Source organism: Melospiza georgiana, chromosome 5 (assembly GCF_028018845.1).
Source record: "Melospiza georgiana isolate bMelGeo1 chromosome 5, bMelGeo1.pri, whole genome shotgun sequence".
In the NCBI taxonomy this organism is placed as follows: domain Eukaryota; kingdom Metazoa; phylum Chordata; class Aves; order Passeriformes; family Passerellidae; genus Melospiza; species Melospiza georgiana.
In genome coordinates, this window is record NC_080434.1 from 35,829,322 (window position 1) to 35,852,883 (window position 23,562).

The 23,562-nt window shown below is 41.7% G+C and overlaps 1 protein-coding gene across 1 annotated transcript in view; it reads right to left on the reverse strand.

Moving 5' to 3' along the window:
• The window catches only part of TNIP3 (TNFAIP3 interacting protein 3), a 38,693-nt gene that overhangs the window by 7,010 nt on the left and 8,121 nt on the right, over positions 1-23,562 (reverse strand). The window contains exons 3-11 of the mRNA XM_058024946.1: positions 18,060-18,192; positions 12,205-12,291; positions 10,673-10,762; positions 10,054-10,119; positions 9,041-9,172; positions 6,825-6,953; positions 4,508-4,624; positions 2,001-2,126; positions 443-601 (exon numbers count right to left, since the gene is read on the reverse strand). Coding sequence (XP_057880929.1) covers positions 443-601; positions 2,001-2,126; positions 4,508-4,624; positions 6,825-6,953; positions 9,041-9,172; positions 10,054-10,119; positions 10,673-10,762; positions 12,205-12,291; positions 18,060-18,192 — 1,039 coding nt within the window. The remainder of the gene's footprint in view (positions 1-442; positions 602-2,000; positions 2,127-4,507; positions 4,625-6,824; positions 6,954-9,040; positions 9,173-10,053; positions 10,120-10,672; positions 10,763-12,204; positions 12,292-18,059; positions 18,193-23,562) is intronic.

A 23,562-nucleotide genomic window follows, 5' to 3' on the forward strand; every position in this document is an offset into this window, starting at 1 on the left:
TTCATGCTGAGGAAGACAGGACCCTGTTGTGTTCCAGGAAAAAAGGCACATTTCCCATTGTGTTAGCCACACTCAGACAAAACTTCCACTTCTCCTGATTTGGTTTTTATTACCTTATGTTGAAGGCTCAGAGCAGATCCCTACCTCTGAAGTGGGGTAATTATACAGCTAGAAAGAGCTCTGAATGTCTGTCATGGGAATAAATTAATCTAAGAAATCAGCAAGACTCCAATCAAACAACCTTATTTTTTAAATTAACAAACAAATGTAAAGGAACTCTGTTGTTCTTCTTAGTGCTGTTACAGATAAAGAGTATTTTCAAAGTGAATTCAATCTTGATCTGGACGAAAGCACAGATTCAGCTGCTGCTGAGGATGGCAGGGTGATGGCACCTGTGAGGAAATCAATGTCCCTGTCCCACAGGGGATGGTGGGAGCCTTACCAAGCCCTGCTGCTGCTGCTGGGCCCTGCGAGGCACTGGGTGTGCCCGAGGATCCGGACAGTGAAGAACCATCCCACAGCCCCCATAACTGACACACGGGGAGAGGAACAGTGGGGCTGGGTAACTGGGCCTCTGAGGCTGTACTGGAAAGTCTTTTGTCTGTCAAGAAAAGAAGAACAAGAATAAATGCATTAGCAGTAGAATATAATCAACACATCATTCAGGTACTAGTGGATTGCAACGCTGCTTGTTTAGACCCTTCATACTACTTATCATTAAAAAAAGTTATTTAAGACAGCTGACTTGTGCCACACCACAGTCTTGACACCTTTTATGTGAGGAAAATATTGACCCCAAGATATGGCAAGCACATTACTGTGTCTTTTATATTCAAAAACAATTCTGTATTTTCATTACACATAGTTGCTTTCAATAATTTGAAGCAGAACTACATGGACAGTCACTGGAATGATAAGTAAATAATTTTGGTTTAGGACCAAAGCTGTGTGCCTCAGATTTGGGTCTGCCTTTTCTAAGGCCCTCTGCATTCCAGTAGAGTCAACAGCAATTTGCCTAAGGACACAGTAAGGAGGGGTAAAAGATGATTAATATTCTGTGACTCTGTGAGTCACAACTAAATAATTTGACTTAAGAAAACAAACTAATAAATATTTTATATGCTTGCTCTCATCTTTAAAATCCTCCACAAGCTCTGTTTAATCAAATCCTGAGGCAGGAAGAGGCAAACTGGAAGATCTCCAGTGTGAACTGCTGGTGCACTAGGCAGCACCTGGCCTCTGACACTTGAGCAAGACCCTACCACCTCTGATGCATGGCTTGGCTGAGAATAAGGCAATCCTGAAGTTTCTGTGTCACAACAATGTTGGGGAGGACAATAAATCACCACAGAGCATTTTGGTAATCAGCCGTTCTTTTAAAGCATTGCACAATTTTGTCAAGACAGGAAACCTCGGAATTTCGTCATTCTTAAATGAGGATTGTGAAAGCTCAGAGTTTTGCATGCCATGATTTTACTATGGCTTCCTACTGACACTACTTTGAAGAGATAAAAAGGATGTTGCAAGAAAAAAATTATTGCAGAGGCTGCTCAGCTAATTTGTATGGAGAGCATTTTTTTCCTCAGTGATATTAACATCACTCTGTAATTCAATTGCAGAGGTCAGGATTAACTACAGAAGCTCTTTATTTCAAAAGTTGGTTTGATCTTAGAGCTCTTATATCAAGTGCCAGTGAAAAAAATCAAAGTCCTCTGGACTTGTTTTTGGTTGTGGCTACCCTCCCCTCCTCCATTTTCAGATATGTTTGAAAAGTTTTTGCAATAAGTACTCCCTTCATCTACTTATTTTGGAAGTCTTCTCTAATCGTTTCTCATCTTCTTACTGCATTACTTCAGAATGATTTCATCCCAGGTGGTGACCTCATATAAAATCCAATGTCAATTAATGGAAGCCAGAAAACCTTGAGTTGTGTGGAAAGTGAGAAAAAAAAAAATAAAATACACATGTGCTGGCAATGGGAGCTTTCTTTTGACTCATACCTGAGAGCTGAGTTTACTCAGTTGAGATTGCAATCTCTCATTAATTTTCTGCAGTGCTTCTTTCTCCTCATTAAGCCTCTCTCGGTCAGATCTCTCCTTCCTGAAGTCCTCCTCGTATATTTGGACCTGCAATCATCATGAACAGTGTGTGAGCTTCAGCAGGGCCACTTTGTGGTTTGGTTGCTTTCTAAATCCTGCCCAAGCAGAAGGGTGAATTCCAAGGGGATCCCTGCTCCCTACAATCCTCCAAACAAAAGTTTCCCTGGTCTTTTTTTTGTGGCTGGTACAAAGTGACAAGCAATGGCCATGCTCTAGTGGCACTCATCAATTGAAACAGAAATTGAAAACTGAAACAGTCCCCAGCTCCAGTTTTTGTACAACCTTGCACTCAAAAAGCTGACTGGCAAATATCAGTCACAAATATTATAAATGAGATAGCAAATACTAGTATCCATCTTTTTAAGGGATTAGCAGTAGGAGGACAAACATTTCACCAACATTTTTCCAGTTTGCTCTTCACTTATGGGCACTTTTAACTCCCTCCCGTATATCTCAGGTGCAAGGAGTTAGAGAAGAATTTCCCCAGCTCAGTGTAGAGGCAGAGGGGAGCATAATGTACACAATTCCAAATGGAATGGAATGTACACAGTTCCCAGTGGAAATACAGATGTTTGACCCTATTCCTAGAAAATAAGCTGCCTTGCAAATGCTGAAGGATGCAGTGGTTTAGCTCTTTTTTATGTGGTCAGGAATCACAGAGCTTCATCCCATTAAAAAAATATCTGACCACCCCAGGCACAGGCAGTGAGCACACAGATTTGGAAACACAACACAAATCCATAAATTATTTGGTGTTAAGATGACTGACTTAATTCTTCAGCTAATGGGCAGGCATCCACCTGGCGAGAAGCTGGAGGTTGGTGGCACTTCTACTGACAAACAACAGCAAAGGCATGTTTGGGTGGGAACCACCACCAGAACTTTCAGAAGCCCTTTCATGTCCCCTTGGTTGCTCACTAAAGCCTGCTGACAGTCTCTTCCCAAAAAACTTGCTTGCTGTGGCTCATGCCCCGCCCCTTGGACAGATCTAGTTTTCTTTGTGCTGGAAGCAGTGCTATGACTTCACAGAAGGACTAGAAAAATGTTCATACCTCAGGGGAAGAAAAAGGTAGCACAGGGCTTTATATGAAGAAAAAACTCTTTTCCTGACCCTCTGAAGCAGAGACAGAACTGTCACTTGCAGAAATCTTTGCATCCTTGCATTCCTTGTCCATCTACACACTTTTCAGTGTTTCTTCACTTCTTTTCTCCCAATTCCTTCTCTACTGTCCCGCCTCCCTCCCACTCCCCAGCTGTACAATCTGCTGGAGCTGCAAGGGAACCTCTCCGGCACAGTTTTGCCATTTATCCTGTTGCCTTGAGAAAGAGGGGACACCTCCCAAGGAGTGAATGCCTTCATTCCCACTGCTGTGACCAGGGATGGGCTGACGACAGCCAAGCTCCTGTGGGACTCTGTCACGTCACTCTTTGTCCCAGGAGTCCCTCCTCCATCCAGTTGGAGCCTTCTGCTCCATTTCATGTAGAAGGAAGTCTGGACTCACTGTACTGATTTATACAACTAGAAAAACACATTCATAAAATGGATACCCCATGAGAATTTTGGAAAAAAAAACCTGGTTTACTCTATTTTATTGTGTAGAATGAAATAACTCATTACTGTACAATCAAGTGCAGGATTTTGTTCTCCAGCATGTGGCAAGCATTACATGAGAGAGCAAAATCTGGCTCTGCTGTCAAACGTGACAGAAACAAGTATTTTATTCCCATTGAATAAAATCCCCATTCTGATCACATCCATTTGTGTGTCAATAATGTTAACCCTGACACTATCCAGGACAACAGACCTGAAGTGTTAAAGTTATCTGAAAACTATATTGTTTTTAAACAGATTCTTTCATATGGAAAGAAAAACAGTGCACAAAGCATTTGAGTTGCTCAGAACAAAGATTAAAAAATAAATAGGTACAAATCCATAGTCCTTGGGATGCAGGTTATGAATGCAAATGGTTTGCTTCACACTTAGAAAAACTGCAGTGCCAATGCTCTAGTCTTCCAAGACTAGGATCTTTGGATAATTCTCTACAGTGGCAACTTCTAAGATAAAAGGATCAGAAAACACAATCAGGAATTAATGACAATTAGCATTCCCTGTGGATGACATTCAGACTCTAACAGAGAGCTGGACACCTCCAGGAGTCAGGAGAGCCATTTTGCTGCTTTGAGTCCTCCACAAGCCCTTGCTCCAGTCCTCTGCCAGGACTCAGTTTCACTTTGTGGACTCTGCTGTGATGACAGCATCTGAGGAAACATCATTCCAAAGGGCTGTGGCTACACTGGCTCTTCCTTTCAGAAGCTCCACACAGCAAGTCTACCAAGCACAATCCCTGGGAGAGACGGGAAAATTATGCTGTGTGAAATCCATCCAGGCTCACTTGAGCTGTTCTTACCTGCTGTTTAAGAACTTCAAGCTGGGTTCTCATCTCCTCGATGCTGTTCCTGTCACCCTTCCCTGGAGGAGTCCCAACAACAGGTGGGTGCTGCTTTTTCAACGTATCCAGAAGGGCCTGCAACATTGAACAGCAAAATCACTAAACAGAGATTCACTACATGAAAAAGAAAAGAATATCCTTTAAAATTATTAGGAAGAGTTTCCCTTTGACTTGTAGTTGCTTCAATTATACACACTGGATATAAACCCACTTTACTACAGTAAAGTCTTACTGAAAGGGCTTTTTTCACTAAAAGTAGGGATTCCTACACATGGAACAAAGTAAAACTCCAGCTTGAGAGGAAGATGTGTCGTCTCCATAGCTTGTCACTAGAGGGAGTTGCGAATACACACAACACTGGTACCACTCTTACCTGTTCTACACTGAAATTCTGCCACGGTTCTTCTCAGACTTTATTTTTACAGTACTGCACAGCTCTCCCTTTAAATGGAATAATTAAATCACTCCTACATCTCTCTGTCTATAACCACAAATTATAATTACATATTATTTTCTTTACTCAAGCACAAATACTATGCAGTTCTTTTTATTCTCTCACATAAAATACAAATCCCTGACTTTATCCCTTTCACAAGTTTACCCTCAGCCCTCCCTTGCTCTCAGACTCAAGCAGGATGGATGGAAGATATTTGGAGGGGGAGGAGGCAAACGGGGAAGAATTAGCCAAGCAGGAGAACCAGTATCCAAAGTAATCCAAGGGTTGGAAATAATTATCCAAGGCTCAAGGAAAATCAAGCACTTTCCATGGAAGCACAGAAAAGGAAAGCTTTTTATCTGATGAGGTGCTGTCCCTAAGAATTGTGCAGAAGTGAAACTGGTTATAATAGTGGCAAAGCTTGTGTTCCACGCCAATACATTCAGAAGGATGAACCTAAAACTGGGAGGGTGAAAATACTGATTACTGATTAACCCTTCTTCTGCCCCTTTGAATATCCTTTTAACACCTTTTTGAGGAGGTTCTACAACTCAGAATTATGGAGGGGAAAAAAAGGAAAAATCTGGAAAATCAATCTTCAGAAAGTTAATGGTAAGGTGAAGATTATTCCTAAACTGCATTTGGACACAATACTGTGAGACCCTGCTTTATCCATTCACACAAAAAGAAGAAAAAGTTGTTTGATTGCAGAGAATTTGTAAGAATTTCAAGTGGCTGAACCTGAAATAGCAGGGGAATAAAGTTAAAAGGGTACAGAGGGTGCCTTCCTGTCTCATGTACATTCATGACATGAGATTTTAAGGATGCAAATGCACTGAAAATCAGTAAATTACTGTTGGGAAAGTGTATATGAAATTGGTGCTTCATTTAAAAGAATGGTCTATACACCCCATCTGTCTTATTATAGCCACATCATAACACAGCAAAATAAAACATTTAAATAAGTTGTTTAACAAACAAGGCATTGAATTAAAGTTAGACTGGAGCTTTGAGCAAGTCCTGTCAATGCATTTCAAAAAGAGCTATGGACCATGGGTTTTGTCAGATTTTTTCTTACGGCAGCATTATGTTTTGGCTTGACTTTTGCACATCATGGCCCTTTAGCTTATTAAAACACTTATTCAAGTTACACAGCAATGGTTACTGCAATGCATTTCCTCAGGAAGTGTTTGTGGTTCACCATTAAATACAAAATTGTTAGAAAACACCCACTGCTTTATGTGATCTTTTGATTAAACAAAATTACATTTATTACTTTCCCTCAGTTAAAAAAAAAAATTCCATGTAGCTATTTAAAGACAATTTCCTCAGTGAGACATACATACACATAATATTATAGGTATGAATATGCGTATATATGGATTTAAGCACTAGGACAGGACTATGTCTTCTGAAGAGAAGCCATCATTCTCAAACACAGAACACATGTAAAATGAGTTTTTAAGCTGTGTGACCTTTCTTTTCAACCAGAGTCTTTCACTAGGTGCATACAGGAGCATCTTTGTGCCATTTCCTCTGCTCTGAGGAGGGAGGGTGTAGGAAGGGCTTAGACATGACATGCAGAGCGGTTTCATAGGAGAAGCCAAATACTCTGTGAATTTTTCTCCTTGCAATGCAACCCTGCTAGCAGCCAAGGAAGGAGACCCTGCATGCACAGCCTGAGCTGAACAGAGTTCTTGCTCATTCCCCAGCTCCCAAATGGTGATCATGTGTTTGCCACCAGGTTGTTCACCCAGAACTGAAAAGCTGCTATCTGGTAGGTCAGGGACAACAGAGATGCCACAATTAGAGCAATCAAGAGCTCACTCCTGCTCCTACCTTGTTGAGACGACTTATTTCACTCTCATAGTATTCCTTCCTCCTGGTCATTGATGCATTCTTCTGCTTCAGGAGCCTGTTCTCTTCCTTCATTTCATTGAGAGCTTCACTAAGGACCTCTGTATCTTTCTGGGATGCAAAAATACAGAGAGATGCTGCAGAAATGCAGATGGAAGCATTTTTCAAGAACAATTTTCCAAATAATCTTCTGTCTGACAGATGTGCTGCATTTTTGTTGTCCCAAACACAGTTGGGAAGGGAGGCAGCAGGAAGGCAGATCATTAGTACACCCTGATATGATAAAGTCTGTAGAAATTGTTTTGACCACTCACCATATGATGAGGCAGAGACAACATACCAGAATAAATCCCTGCTCTCGGCAGTTGCACGAAGGCATGGGAATGCTGGCAGGCCAAGCAGATCAAAATCACACCCACAGTTACCCCAGACCTGCATTTCTCTTATGAGAAAATGAGAGAATTATTCTCTCTACTGAGAGAATAAGACCATGGCTAAATGCTGGTGGGGGCCCAGCCATTCCCAGTGCCATACAAATCTGAAGATGAAAACAGAAAAAACAAAAAGTATTTCAAATATTTTCTGCAGCTGCTTTATGTGAATAAAAATGTGAGATCCAACAATCACAGGCACAGCACACCACAGGAATGGGGTTTTTTTCCTGTGTAAAAGGCTCATCTCTGTGCGGCCAGTCACAGTTTGGGCTCATCAGAAGTTCATCACTGTGTGCTAATTGAGCCAGTGAAAAACACCCCTGAGTAACTTGCTTACATATGAGGAAGTTTGACTCTGCTGTGCTCTAAGTTAGCAAGGACATTTCATTTTCTCCAAAAACCAGGCAAGATTAGCAGGGTATCTCTGCAATAAGTATAGGAACTCATCCAGCAGCTAGCTCAAGCTGACAAGCACTTATTGGCTGAATGTGAAACTTTCAAGAAATTGCAGATTTAAGACCAAAGTTCAATGCTGGTTAACCTGTCCCCACAAAAAAAAAATGGACTATATTGTCATTTAGTTCATTATTCACGTATGCAATGAAAAAATCTCAGAGTGTACTACTGATCCTTATTTTTATAAAATGGTAGCTCTTTTCCATTAAAAGTCAGGCAGTAACATGAACAAAAATATGGACTGCCTCACACTGAATCAACACTCAGAGCAAATACAGGCAGTGATTCAGCAAGCACATAACATAGTTTGTCTTAAAACATGTAAATTGTTCTGTAGATTTGGAATCAAGTGTGTGTTTAGCTGGGACTAATTGATAAGCAAGTAAGATGGATGTTCTGCCTTTGCAGATGTAAGCTAAGGGGGTTGCATTTCTTTTCCTGCAGCAGCTAACTCACATCTCATCTGAGCCTGGAAGTGATGCAACTGCCACTTGTTTCAGGTCACCATGTGAATAGAGAAGCCCAACTTCAGCCACGGTCACCATCCAGCAACTCACCAGAGGTCATGGAGTACATGACACCATGAAGCAGAATGAGCACAGGAAGCACCTCTCTGTGGGGTTTCTATAAAATGGAGCACAAAGTTTTATGTAGGTGCTCATCATTCAGGCTGGTGGTACTACTGAGGTGGGAATCCAGCTCAGGCATCTAAATTGAGAAGCAAAATCCCACAAGGAGTCCTGAGAGAGCAGCCCAAGCACTCTGAGGGTGAGGTGAACACCGCTCTGGAGCAGCTGATCAGCCCAGACACTTCCAGCCCTGATAACTGCACTGCCAGTGTCAGTGATATTTGCAGGGAGCTGAGACAGCTGCACATGTATGAAAGCCTGTACTCGATACCAAAACCTGGGGGCTGGAGCTGCATTCACACCTTGAGTATTTCTTGCCAAGCACTTTGTGTAACATCTGCACTGCTGTTCCTCTTCCATTTGAAATACCTGCAGCATTTTCCTTCACACAGAAATTCACCCTGAACTGAACTGTGAGGAGGGAAATCTGTGCAGTAGAAATCAACCTGCCCTTGACTCCCCCCACACACACAAATGTTGTGCTGTCTGCCACTCATATGGAAATGACTCTTTCTCTACAAACAGTTCTGTGATGAGGCAGCTCAGCAGCCTCGGGTAGGATATTGAGGAGCCACAGTCTCACCTCTGGGCTGTGCACAACCCATACAAGGGGACAAAGACCAAAGGCAAGAGAGCTCAGCACAGAGCACACAAGGGGTGCCACAGGGCACCCTCCTACCTTTTCCTGCAGCAGCCTCTCCCTGCCCAGCACTTGCCACCTCCCCTCCTCCAGATGCTGCCAGTGCCTCTCCTGCTCCAGCTCGCTTACTCTCCTCTCCGACACGTCCAGCCTTGCCTTCATCTCTGCCAGCTGAAAAGCAAGTGACACACCATGCTGGGCTCACTGGGCACTCTGGAAGGCACAGCACGTTCAGGGTGTTGAGCCAGAGGCATAAAACAGTTCCAGATTAAATGAGGAAGAGCCATTTGGATTGCTCTTCTCTTTGGGGGAAAAAAGAAAGGAATTATTCAGATCTCAGTAAAGCTTTCTGGAAAATATTAGAGATAAAACTTTCCTGATAAGCACATGAATTCACCCTATAAACTTCCTGTTCATAGCAGGAAACAGTAGATGAGAAGCGTCAGTCAATGAACCAACTTGGGTTCTGGAATACCAGATAAAATTGTAAGCACTGAACTTCACTAGGCAGCTGATGATAATGTCTGCAGCAATGACACCACACAGCCATAAGCAAGGAATAACAGCTATGTCAATTGGAGCTTGGATGGAAAAAAACCAGAAATGAAAATATTTCTTTACAATTCATTTTGAGAGTCTCTGCTTACAGAGGGCAACTTTCATGGAGAATTTATCCAGATTTCACAAGAGATGGGACAAGAACCAGCACAAGTGTGATGACGTGGATCAGGGGCTGAGCACACCAGGCTGATTTTCAGTTATTCGTGCTCTCAGTTATGTGCAATTTTCACTACAGTGTGGAGGGCATGAAGATCTCTGCTGTCATGTGCACACTGACCCTACAATTTTAGGGACATTTTGCTTCTCTGGTTAGTTTGTCCTACTGAAGACTGACACACTTTGGCTTCGCTTTTATGCGAGGAAGCTTCTTCAGTTTGTGAGCTCAAGACAAAGTAAGATATTTACCATGGCTATGGTTGGCTGGTATTTAAACACAGACTTAACTGTCAGCAGGTGGCACACATTGCAACAGAAGTTGTCAGCATTGTTACCTGCTTTTCATAAAGCTGTTTCATACTTCTAAATTGATGATCCCATTGCTTGTTCACCTCCAAAAGCTGTAATTACCAGGAAGGCACAGTAAATAACACTTATTTCAACATTTTCAGTAAATCAAAACCAGACTGGCATTCTAATCCTCTGTCAGTCAGTGTTCCAACCTCCTCATCATCTGGACAGTTCATTTATTTCAGAAGAAGCAAGTTGAAGGTTTGGCAAGCCTTGCAGCCCATCTGCCAGTGCTTTGGTATTTCGGTTAAAGCACACGAACATTCAGGAAGCAGCACTCAGGAAACATGCAAATACACAACAAGCTGCAGGTGGATCATTTGCAACACTGCACAAATCCCAAGCTTCAAATCCTAAATGGCCAAGGGCTTTCCTGATAGTTTTCTACAGGTTCCATGACCATATTTCCCATTAAAAGGTCTTTGACATCAAACAAATGAATGGAAGACTCCTACTGAGTGCAAACCCTGCTTGTTGCTTGGCCTTTAGCAATAGGGGTCATTAATAAAATTTGCCCTTTGTACTAAATAAACCTCTGCCCTTCCAGATCCATAGGCATGGTACAATCAGTCACCATGTACTTTAGGGAATATTTAGGATTACCTCTCGTCTCTGTCTTTCCAGTGTGAGGATCTGTTGCTCTGGAGAATTGGATGGTAAAGGCTTCTTTTTGCTCAGTAACGTGTGCCTTGACTGGAGAAAAGCAGTGTTCAAAAATTAATGCTTCTGGCCTGTTCTCTTCAAGATTCTCATGTAAGGTTCCCATCCACCCTGACAGGTGCACATAAGGAACTGATACAAACATTTTCTTCGACCAAATTTGTATCTAAATTCCTTCACACCTGCTGGCAGCTGATCCTGGAGCATACATCTGCTTTAAACCCACTCAGGCTATGTTTTAATTGAAGCATTATGCAAATAACCACTGAAATAACTGAAATTGTATCTATTTGTATCATCTGAGACACAGAACACAGAAGAGGATTTTAATTATCTTGCAGATGGCGATACAAACAAGTAGTACAAGCCACAAAAGTTGAGCATGACTTGGAGAGGGTGTAAGTAATTCCCCTCGTTTACAAGAACTAGAATAATTAGTAGGATTGCCCCTGGTAAGTGCTTGCAAGCAACACAGAAAACAAATAGGCCATTTGGAGAAATTTAGTAGATCAGTCTGCAATTGTTCCATTTTTTTAAAGTGTGGAGTTTCACCCACGCAGGACAGCAGATGCTAGACCCTCATTTTTATAATGGCAGTGTTCTGTATCATAATTTCCAAGAAGCTTCTATGGATTATCATGAAAACAAGCATGTGATCTATTAGCAAGAGAGAGAGAGAGCTGTACTGGAAAAAAAGAGACAACCTCATAAAAACAGAACATGCTTTGGTCAGATACATGCTCCGAGATTTTTGTTTCCCTCCCTAAATTCTCAACCACTGTATGAAAAACAAGAATAATGGTGTGAGCACTTCTGAGGTCTGGAATAAATTTTCTGTAGATACAGAATTTAATGCTGAATACCAATGAAGATCAAAGGACAGAGTTGCTGTGTCTTTTCAAAGGCAAAAATCCCAACCACATATTTGCCCCATGGCCAGTCCTGCTGAACTCTTGATGTGGAGACCTTGACTTCCAAGCCAGAAAACACTTAATCCCTCTCCCTGTAGCTCACTGACATGTTTAATTTAGAGTATCTGAAGAAATACCTGGCAGCTAATGGAGTTATTCCCATGCTGAATTGCTTTCAGCATCTGGGCCTTAGGCATATATTGAAGAGCATGTTTAAGAATAGCAATAAAGTGAATAGGACAACTCACAAATCTAAAAACTAAACATACACTAGGCACCAACTAGCCCAAATACTGCTCACAGAAGTTATGGGGTCACTCAAATGAACCACTTTGCACTCTTTGTGCAACTTCTAGAGGGCAAAAAAACCCATTAGGAAAGGGCTTCTTCTAAGAATGCTATTTGCAAAAATAATTCTAACATTTCCATCCACTCTTACACAGTTTAAATAACCCAGAAAAATCTAGTGGAGCACAAAGATTAGACCATAATTGTCAACCTACAAAGTGACCTGCTCCTGTTAGTCAGAAAACACTTCAGAGAACAGCCATCACAGCAACTTACCTGCAATGGTTCTGCTGGAGCTTCCATGTGACTCTCACCTGCCCAGGTGCATCCAAGCTGGCCTGGAGTGCTTCCTTCACCGCGGCTCTTGGGAGGAAGAAGAGCAATGAAACAGATTTTATGCTGGCTAAAAGAGCAAGAGAATTTCTTTCAGACCCAGAAGATCCAGGAGGGCTGCCTGTGGGAGCAGCCACGGTCCAGAAAGTAGTGGTGGAATTCTGATTTTAACCTTTTCCTCCTTCCTGGCTGGGGCTTCCCAGAATGGATGAAGCACAATGCCTATGACTAATGTGCCAGGCAAGGCAGCTCTCAGCTTTGTGTGCATGGAAATCACAATTGCCTGGCCAGTTCCCCCCAGAGAGGAAGTTGCATCTAAGGGAAGGAAGGGTATTTGCTTTTTCAGTAAATAAGAGGACAGGCTTTTCTATCCCTGCTTCCAGTTATAAAAAAGGACTTCAGTAATTACAGCAATTATTGACACTAAGAGTGAACTATCAGAAAAGAAAAACGAGTGAGTCATGCTTCCAAAGGAGCAATAGCAAAGTCTGTTAACAGCTACAGGGAAAAGCACCCCCACACAAAACCCCCAAGATGGTTAGGGGAAAACCAACACCGGAAAATTGATTTGTTTCCCCAAAGAAAAGCTGCACACAGATGAAGAATGACAGATGTTTTATTTGCACTTCAGCCACTTGCTTTACCTGAGCACAGATCCAGCTTAAAGACCCTCAAGACTTGGGTACTCAAAGGTAGCCAACACCCCAAACCTGTGCCTCAGGTTCCCACTTGGAGGAAGATGTTAGCCTTACCAAGTTAAACTCACAGAAAAGATTAACAAAGAAAAGGCTTCCACAGACCTGCTATCAAAGTCAGAATGAAACAGAAAAGTGCAAAATGTTCTCGTCTTCAGTCCTGGATTTATGAATAATAATGGATTTCAAAGGGAAGCATAACAGAAAAATTCTGCTTCTATTGTGGAAAGATCTCTGGGTCTATGGCTTCTGCAGCAGCAGCAGAGGTTGCTCATTTCCTTTTGAAGGAATGAAATGAAAGTTTGCCTGTGAAATTTGACATAAAATAATAGAAATCCCTCTTTCAATTTCCAAAAACAGATTTAGAGAAAGTAAAGCAATCCTGTGACATGCTGAAATTTTGCGGCCATATTCCAGATCTCTGGTTCACAATGTGTGACTAAGCAACTTCTCTTTTGCAAGATACAAACTCCAATTTGGAAGAAAGCTATTATTTTATAATATTTGCATATGAAATATGTCCTGTTACCCTGAAGTTCTTTCCATTTTTCTCCTGGTTTATGGAGCAGACAGAAAACTTGTGGTGAATGAAGAGAAAAATTCAAAACCAAAGGTTATTTTAGTGAAGAAATTGGAAGAATTTCATCTGTACCTATATCAAAACTAGACATTGAGCATATCAGGTACAGCACTGAAGACTATTAACTGGTGCAGAACAGCACCAACACTGGGCATCTGCTTAATAAAATTAAAATCCCAAACGTTCCACACTGCACATCTGCTCTTGAGGATGATGATGCTGTCCCTCCCCCAAGCTCCCACTCTCACCAGTCTCATCCCCTCTCCAGCAGCAAGTTCACTTTTGGAGAAAGCTCAGGCTGAACAGCTGCATTTTATGGTCTGGCCTGCAAGGGGAGGCAGCCTCAGTTTCTGGTTTCCTCACACGAGCACGCTGGGATGTGGTGAGTGAGGTGCCGAGCATCCCCACAGTGGGGACAGAGGGGCAAACCCAGGGCTCAGCCCCACTCATCAATCACAGCTCCCACTTGAAAGATATTGATGCTCAAATTACTTTGAAGAGAGGATGAGGCCGAGACCTTGGTTGATTCTGTAACTTAGGTCACAACAGTTTCCTGGAGAGCTGAGTAGTTTCCTGGAAAGCTATCTGGACATTAGAACACTACGTTCTTGTTAGTGATTCCTTCATGACTGCAATAATGCAGATGATTTACATCATAATCACAATAAAATTAATGATTTTACATAAAACTGGACAGAACAGAACTAAGACTCAAGTACTTTTCAGTGCCTGTCTCATCCAGCTCTGCATTCATAGGTATAATTGTTTGCCATGTAAAAACAGATTGGAGAGAGAAGAGTATGCCTGAGATCTGTATGAATAGAAGAAATGGCAATAAGTAGGGAATAAAAACTCAAGCTCTTCAGAGGTGATGGTATTCTTCCAGCAAAAGCTGGGAGGCTGAAGTAAAATCATTGCCTGTCTCTGTGAAAACAGTTAACAGCACCAAAAAGAAAGAGAAGGAGATGGCAGCATTCATTTTCATTGATACTGCAGTGATAAAGACACTACATTTCTTTATGTTTACTGCTATCAAGAAAAACTTGGTTGTACAACAGCACTGCAGACACCTGAGATATACAGAAATCCTTGAAAGAAGGACACTTTGAGACGTATCAAGTTTCAGAATTCAAAAAGCCCCATAAATCTTTAAAAGCATTTATATTTGGTTTAAAGCTATTGAACAAAACAGTCAGTTTTAAATTGCTTGGAAAATTCCAGTTGACAATCAGACTGTAAATGCAGTTACAAATCTAAAAATTCTGTCAGGTATAGAAAAAGCTGCTCAGAAAGTAAATAGGAAAATTTGCTGCCCCTCACACTTCCTAAGTTAACTCCCAAGTGGCATCTTACAACAACTTAGAAGCCTCTTATTAATTTCTATTTTATTTCCAGAATAATCTGCAATTTCTATTAGTAGCAGGTTTGAGATTGTTGTTTTGTTTTCTTTTCATGTCCTGCTAAAAAATGAAAAATATTTTAGTTTGTATTCTAGGATGACCTGAGCTTCCTGAGCGTAAAGGCCTTTTAGGCATCTTTGGGAAGCTTGCAGTGGGAGAAAAATCAGAGCCTTGTAGCTGTGGCCAGCACTGAACCCTCTCACAAGCCTCAGCACCAGAAGATGATATGATAAAAGTTCTCATTTTCAGAGTGCTGGATCTTAATTCTGGGAACAACTTGTGTCACAGTATTACAAAATATCACTCAAATTCACATAATGAAAACCATTTCTCACTTCTGAAAATTCTGTCTGTTCAGTAACTGCAGTGAAACCAAGACTCACTAAAAGGCCTGATGCAATCAAATGTGAGGCTTTCCTTGATGATGATAAAATCATACAAAATGACAAAGTAATTTTTTTCCTAGCTGGTCATGCATCTGCTGTGTGGTTTGTTGGGGATTTTCTTTGATTATAATTTTTTTTTTAATTTATTGCTCTGTTAAAGACTGGTAGAAGCTAGATTAACTTTGAGATGACTTGGGTTTAAATTTGGTGGCTTTTCAGGAGCCTTCACTTTGCTTATGTTTCAGCTGAGCTCTGTTTTTTGCTTTATTACTGAAGTTGTTATACCAGCAGTGTTTGCCACAATATCCATTTTCCCATTCTGAGGCATGTGGCAAAAGGGTAAAAAATGAGAGATTTTAGCTGAAGAATAAAATTGGCTCTTGAACCAAGAAGAAGAGTCTGCCTCCTCCTGCCCCAACCAGGCCCCTGTGGCTCACCAGAGTGGTGTGCTAAAAAGGGATTTTCCCTTCAGTAAGTGTGTCAGCCTCAGCCTTTTGTGCTGCTCAGTTACATGTTCCCTCTGACAGAAAAATAGGTGCAGATGCAAATTTGTGTCTTAATATGTGGGAACTAGATAAAATTAGAGCAAGACATGGTTTCAGAGTAAATCAAAATATTTGAGCACAGGCTCCTGCTTCAGGATTTCCTTTATCCACTAAGGGCAAGGCCTCTCAAGTACCTAAGCATTTGCAAACTCAGGCCTGCTGATGAAAATCCAAGTTCCACGTGAGAAGAATTGGATGGCAATTTGCCAATTTAAAAAATGCTAATCTATTCCCTTTCCGGAATGGAGAATGCCGCATCAGGACAAGCTGCAACTGAAGGAATCATAGACTGAAGGACGTGTTGAGAAGTTCATAAATTCTTGTGGAAAAAAATCCTGGCAAAAAGGGGATTTTGTTTAAGATACTTATAGATTTGTCTTGAAAGTGATTAAGGTCAGATGGAAATGCCATTCTGTAGAGTGCAATTTGTACTCTTCACTCCAGAAAAAATGTTACAGAATGAAAATGACTTGCTGTCTCTGACAAATAACTTCGTGATGAATGACTGACACTTAGGGAAGGGTACACTTTTGTTTCATTATTAACTTTTTCTTAACTCTTGAGCATTTCATTTGTCCCTCATTTCAAGTGCCAATCAGCCTTATTTCCGAAACTGCTATTTTCTGGTGTAAGGTTCTTTTAGTATTATTTCATAACCTTCACAAATTCTACTAGGTGTTAAAAATTTGCCCTCCTTTCCCAAAACACAATCCAAGACAGGCACTCCTAGCACATTACACTGAGGTTGTTGAAGCTCAGCAAGACTGTCAAGCTGTCACTCACTTGAATCCCAGCTCAATAACCAGCCAAGTGAAAAGTTGTGACTTAGAAATATAAATAAAAACCAGCCAGCATGTGTCTAGTGCAGAAATATTATGAAGTATCCCTCTTTAAGCTCTGAAAACCTCACACATGCATTTTAAAGGTAAGGAGTGCCATAAATGCAAAGAGTGTAAAAGCACCACAGATTAAATACTGCCACTGTCTCCTGTGTCAAGCACTGCAGCACTCCTCAGAAAGGGTCCCGGTGAGCACATCCTTTCTCTTTCCTCCTCACATTGCCCATATCCCCCAAATCCTTCCCTATGTCTCCTTCTGCTGGAGAGAGGCTAACATGTGGATTTCCATGGATCATTTGTGGCTTGTAATTTCACAGCCTCATTCTGCCCTGACTTGTGCTTCGCCAGGCTCGTTTCTCCCCCGCCTCCGGGAATCCCCATCCCTCCCTGCGGTTCCCTCTCCCCCGCTGGTTTCTAATCCCACCGGTCTGACCCTGCGGTGTCTCCTCAGGCTGGCTCAGCTCCGTGCCCCGAGGTCATGAGTCATTCTGGAGATGGCGGTTTGCATGTGAAAGGAGCTGGGTGTAATTTCGGATTTCGTAGAAGAGAGTCATCTCCCTTTTACCTCCTCACCAATTTCCTGCACCGTGCCTCGGCGTGCAGCCCTCAGAGCGTTCCTTTCCCCATCCCGTGCTGCAGTGACACAGGTAAGAGCGCCATCCCTTGCAGGTGGATCATTCACGGTTTAATCACTCCTCTCCTCTGCAGCCCTCCCTCCTCCTGTTCCTAGTTTGTGGAAAACGGGGAAATTCCTTCTATTCTCGCTATTTCAGGGGAGAGGAGCGAAACTGAGAGGGAAACCCAGAACAAGTTTCTGTCAGGCTTGTTAACCACGGCTTCACTGCAGGCAAAGACAATTGCCTTAGCAGGTGGCTTACGATTTTCTGTTTGCAATACCACAGAAGTGTGGGTTTGAATCATCATCATTTTCCTTCTCCTCTCTTCCTATTCATCTGAAAGCCTTTCTGACACTTCCACAGGTCTGTGTCTCCCACACCTCTGCTCATTCCCAGCTAAATCAGAACTTCCAAATGCATCAAAAATGACAGTGTTTTGGGGGTTACACAGTTCCAAGGAGCTGTGTTATCCAAAAGGTACATCCGGCTATAGGGTTTGACACTTAGGATAATAACCAGTGGGTTTAGCTGATCTTTTAAAGCACTATAAAATGCACCTTCTCAGTCACTCTTCCTCATACCAAAAAGTAGCTATGTCAGGGGAAAAAAATGTGCAGCAAGTTCATTGCATCATTTCAGAAATCCTCAAGTTTCATGCATAGTCAAGCCCTGCAGAGAACATCCCCTGAACGTTCTTTCCTGGCAGATAAACATTGCAAAAGCACACTGTGATTACCTTAAGGGAACACGAAGTTCTCTGAGGGCTCAGCCTCTCTTGGGCAAGAGGTTTGGGGTCCTCACACGACTCCAAAGCGTTGCTCTTCCCTATCAGGTTCCTTATTTCAACATCCAGCTCTTTACTTTCACACCTGCTCAGGAAGAAAAAGCAATGTTACAATTTACACCAGAATTTGAGGCTTTCTTGTGAATGTTAAGAACAGAGCTGGTCCTGCACCAGGCTCCAGCTCCCTTCCTTCCTGGTAACACAAGCAGAGAGCACCAGGGCAGTGACACACAATCTTCATGTGGCAGAAATTGATTTAAAATACTTACACAAGAAGCCTTTATGAATTGTACCACTTTTCACCTACAAAATCCAAATCGACCCTTTTGGGAATTATATTAAGACTGCCACATGCCGTAAATTTCACTCAGAGTTTCAAGAGTTTTAAATTCAGCTTCAGCAAAAATGCTGTCAGAATAGTTGAATAGGTTTAGAACTGCAAAAGCAGGTGCTCTAAATCTTTTGAGTTCAAAAATCTCATATTCACAAAGTCTTTTAATGGCACCTTTTGTTTTCTCTAACACTTTGTAGCAGACACCTGACACGCATTTTCAAAATTTTTTCCCTTAAAAATTCCTTTTAAAAACATTCACATCTTGTAAAAAAATTGGTCTGTTGAGAACACTTAATTTTTTTTTTTTTTTTGCAGGAAAATTCTTTTCTTTCAGTCTCACTGCTAAGGACATAGAGGACTTAGGTGCACAAAAGGGCTTGTTCCAGATTCCCAGAACAAACTTGCAACTAGGGCTGATTCACCTGATACACTGTCATGGTGGAATGTGACTTCCAGATAATTAACTGAGATACAATTAGCACAAGCCCCTAAATCTCCTAGATCAACCCAAGTTATCAAGAAAGATTCATCTCTTTTTCAAACTTAGAGTTCATTGCCTAATCAGCTTAAACCAATTTTAAATATAATTAATGCATGACCAGAAAGCAAACTGCAAGGCTCAAAAAAAAAAAAAAATCACCGACCTGTTATAGCAAGATTACTTCTTGATTTCAACAGAAAATACACATTTTTTTATTTGAACGACCAGAAAAACTGAAAGCTGTAAGAGTTTGTCAATTATACTTCCTGAAGTTTAGACAGGTTAGACAGGCAATCGTCAGGAAGTGAGCAGCAGGTTCTGAGGAAACTCTTGAAGCGAAATTGATAAAATTGCCCAACAAACAAACCCATTTATCTTCATCAAAGAGTAAAGAAGTGTGGTGAATTTCATGCTGATAGCATAGAACGATTCATTTAACGCTCCATATTTAAAACACAGAGACCGTAGCAGAAATGTATTTTCACTAAGCACGGAAAAAAAAAATCATTTCCAAGAGGAAATAAAACACCAAGAGTAGCAAAAAAGGGCTAGTAAAATTCTAGGGCTGGGTTGTTTGGGTTGGTTTTTTTTGACTTGCTGCTGGTGGTTAGATAAGCTGTACTTTCATAGCCATGAGGACTAAGAGCAAGCCCTTCCCCAGGCACATTGTCATGAGCTCCGCGGTGCTGGGGGAGGCTGCAGCTGCTCTGAGGGCTGGTGCGGGGCTCCGCAGGCTCAGCTGGGCGTGGGTGGCAGGTGAGCCCCAGCAGCAGCACGGAGAACACTGCGGGAGGAAACAACGAACCTCGAGGCAGAAATCCAGCCCTCCTCTGGCTGGCTAAATGTTGCAAAATCCTGGATAAGCCAGGGCAAGGGGAACTTGTTCTAAGCCATTCTGTGCTGAGGCTCCCACACCTCAGGCAGCAGGCAGAGCAGGCGCTCTGCACTCCCAAGAGCACTTCCCTGGAGAACAGCACCATTGGGACTGCGGCTCCTGATGCTGTCTGAGGCAGCTTTGTGCAGCAGAGGTGCACATGCCCTGGGCAGAGCCCTCGCCGCTTCCGAGGCTGCTCACAAGAGCTGAAAAGCCACAGCACGGAAGCAGCCGCTCGCTGCTGCAGTTCACCACCCCCAGCTGCCAGCACAGCCGACTCGCCCAGCTCGGGCAGAGCAGCCAGTGCTTCCAAACTCTTTCAAGCCAAATGAAGCAGCAAAGCATAAGAAAAAAATACTCAGAATAAAGGAGCAATGGCTGGGTGCAGCCCTGGGGACTGTAAAAGATGAGCAGCAATCTGGCAGGAGTGCAGCAGCAAATGCTTAGGCAGGCTGCACTCAGCTCTGCTTCTGGTTCAGCCACTGCAAGGGGAGATGTGTGACCACAACCTCCTGAGGTCAGAGCATGAACCAAGCTGAGAATAACCCATAAACATGGGGGGCTGGCTTTTGATATATTTTTTTCAGTCAGGAAGTGTTCATTGCTCTGCTCACCACAGTTTGATGTTGTAGCTGTAAATGATAATCACCTCTGGCTGCTCCTACCCTTGTCTGTCCCTACACTCCTCTTTCTGGATTTACCTGGGCAAAAGCAGGACACAGCTGTGCCTGGGTAAAAGAAAGAGAACTACAAAAGGCTCCGATCTCTACAAACCAATTTCTGCTCTGTGTTTGAAGACTATCACAAAAGTCAGAAAGTTACTTCATTTTTAGACTGAGAAACTATGACTGCATTTTATTATCAGCCACTTTGACAATCAGAAGGATACACTTATGGCGAACTAGACCATTATTCAGATCTGCTGTGTAGATCTGATTTAGAATCTGGACTCTCAGAGCACACAGATGCTCTGAGTGCTCGAATACATCAAGGGACTCCTGATAAGGAGCTACCCCAGAGCGAGACTACCAGAGCTTCCCCCAGAGAGCTCTAGAGGGCACACAGCATTCAGATTCTGCACAGAACAGTTTGCAAAACTGCTTTTGGTTTCCTGGAGTTCACAGGAAACCTCTGCACCATTAAAACTTTTGAGAAAATATTAAAATATTAAAAGCATTTTTCTGTGGTCATACAAGTTAAAGTATAATCCTTCCATGTGCTTAAGCTTTCTAAGGTATAGATATAAAAACTACACATAGCAAGCTGTGATTCCTGCAGAAGGCAATCAGAGATTAGAATGTTAACTCTTTTTTGGAGACTTTGAGTTAGTTTTAAAATTTTCTTTTTTGAAAAATTAAGATATTTGACACGGAAGCAGAAGGTCCAGATGTAATGAAGGAAGATGGCCTCCCAGTACAAGTTTTAGCAGCTTGCAGGGAAAACAGACAGCCCAACCTTCCTCACAATTTCCATGTCAGATCTGAAAAGCCATGTCCACCAAGAATAAAAATTAGGCATGTTCTCTTGGGTTTTCAAGTTGTCATATCCATGCAGAACTTCACTGTGCACTCCACTGAAGCTATTTTCATTTCTCCCACGTGTTCAACTTGCTGTATTTAAAATGGTTTTCACTTCTTGCCCTATAACACATCTTTGCACCACTTCAGTTTTTAGCTACACTGGCCTATTTATAATTTTTGGTATTATTTATAATAGTATAATTCTCTAACTAATAATGATTGTTTGTTTATAAATGGCTGCATAGTTTTTACAGCAATTCCAGTTTTAAGCGGAGAGCCAGAACATGATCAGCCCCATGCTTCAGGCTTGAGCAGCATAGATTGAAGGCCGAAAACCAAAAGTTCCTCAAATAAGAAGGTAGAGGCTCCATAGGAGTCCCAGTTTTGCATCTCTTGACTTTTTCCTGTTTTTTACTGGAAACTGGCATTATTCCTTACTCATAGCAGTTACATGGCAACAATGGACATACCTACGAGATGTCTTGAGGCATTTATTACACAACACTCATACCAAAGCCATATAATTCTATTTTAACTATTAATTTCAAGGCTGGTGTGCTGGGGTCATTCTCTTGTGGTGGTGAAAGCACAAATACACACCATAAACAATTGTGAAAAAAGGCTTTAAGGCAGGATTTACAGCCAGACGCCAACACCATGGAGCCACATTTTGATGGGAAATGAATTCCAGAGCTTAATGGTAAAACATGTGCTTCATCCCCTTGGGTGGGCATTTGGGATATAGGATTCTTGTTTGGCTAAGCCTAGGAAGTAAACTTATGGATAAATAGAAATTTCTTCATTTGAATTATGGAGAAAGAGCTAGTCAGATCAATTTAAAATGTGCCAAATTGTTTCGGCTAATATTTCCCTTATTTATGATAATAGACTCCATGTCAGAAAAAGGCCTGTAGAATAAGGGGGAGAATCGGATTGAATTACAGAATATTTAACCTAACTTGCTCTAGAAATAGACCTAAAATAGGAATAAAAATAGGGATATAATTTTTTAAAAGGACAGTTTATCTCTAGAACAAGGCTATTCTCTTATGTTCCATGTAATTTTGCAGAACTTTTGCTCTCTTTTAATTCAGTTTTGTAGAACTCTTCGATTTTTTTTTTCATGCAAATACATTGAGATTTTTATATTGAAGTTTTCAGTTAAGACTGAAAAATAGCAAAGAATTTCCAGTCCAATAAGCAATAGGAAGAAGAAAAATTTGCTGAGAAGACAAAAACACTTTTGTTACTGAAAAAAATTTTGCAGCCTTGTAAGCTCTTAGAAGTTTAGCAGACTCTGATCTAATAGGGAATAGTTAAAAAGTGGTGCAGCTCCCTAAGGACCAGTGGTGCTATTCCAGTACTCAACACTCCACTCAAGTTTAGGCTTGGGAATTTGAGCCAGAACTTTTGAAATTGAGCTCCACTCGTTCCATGTTCCACCTCACATGTACCACCATAAAAAACAGTTTATTAGGCATAAAACATACTGTGCTGGGACAAACACAAAAAGAACACCTGCCTTTGATGATTATGAGTAGATACTTAAAAAGAGAGTTTAGGGGGAAAAAAAAGCAGCAGCATATTATTTGAAATTGTTTTTCGCTTAATATTTTAACTTAAGTTTCACCCCAAAAAATTTATCTACTGTTTCAAGAGCATAGATGGGAAGCTAGCCAAACATCAACTGAGATCTACCTGGCAGAACTGCTCTGTCTTCAGAGTCCCACAGGTCAGTGTGGGATTAGGAATAACCTCACCCCAGTGCCAAGAAGAGAGCTCCATAAGGTGCATGATAGGGGTTAAAACAAGCCCTGTGACCATAGCAGAGAAACCACCTAAAACTTTCCCTCAAATCTGATGCAGCCAAAACATCTACCTCTCACCCCATAAACGTCCCTACACTTCTGTTCCCTTTATGACAAAGGAATGGGCCTTTTAAGGCACTTTTAATAGCCAGCAGCTGTTGGCCTGTCAAATGCCACATCTGGAGAAGCTGTGTGCTGTTAATGTGAGCAGAAACAATTATTCCTTAATACTTTTGCTTAATTTTAAGAATTAGACAAATGACAACAAAAGGGGGGCATGTTCTTAATGGAAACACATCTGGTTTCCTCTGAAAATAAAAAAGCCAAAAAAAGAAAAAAAAAAACAACCCAAAAGGGGGGGCCCAGTGATTAAGTGAAGCAGCATCTATAACCCATCCCAGCTCAGTGAGGAGAAGGAAAGTTACTAATGGTATACAG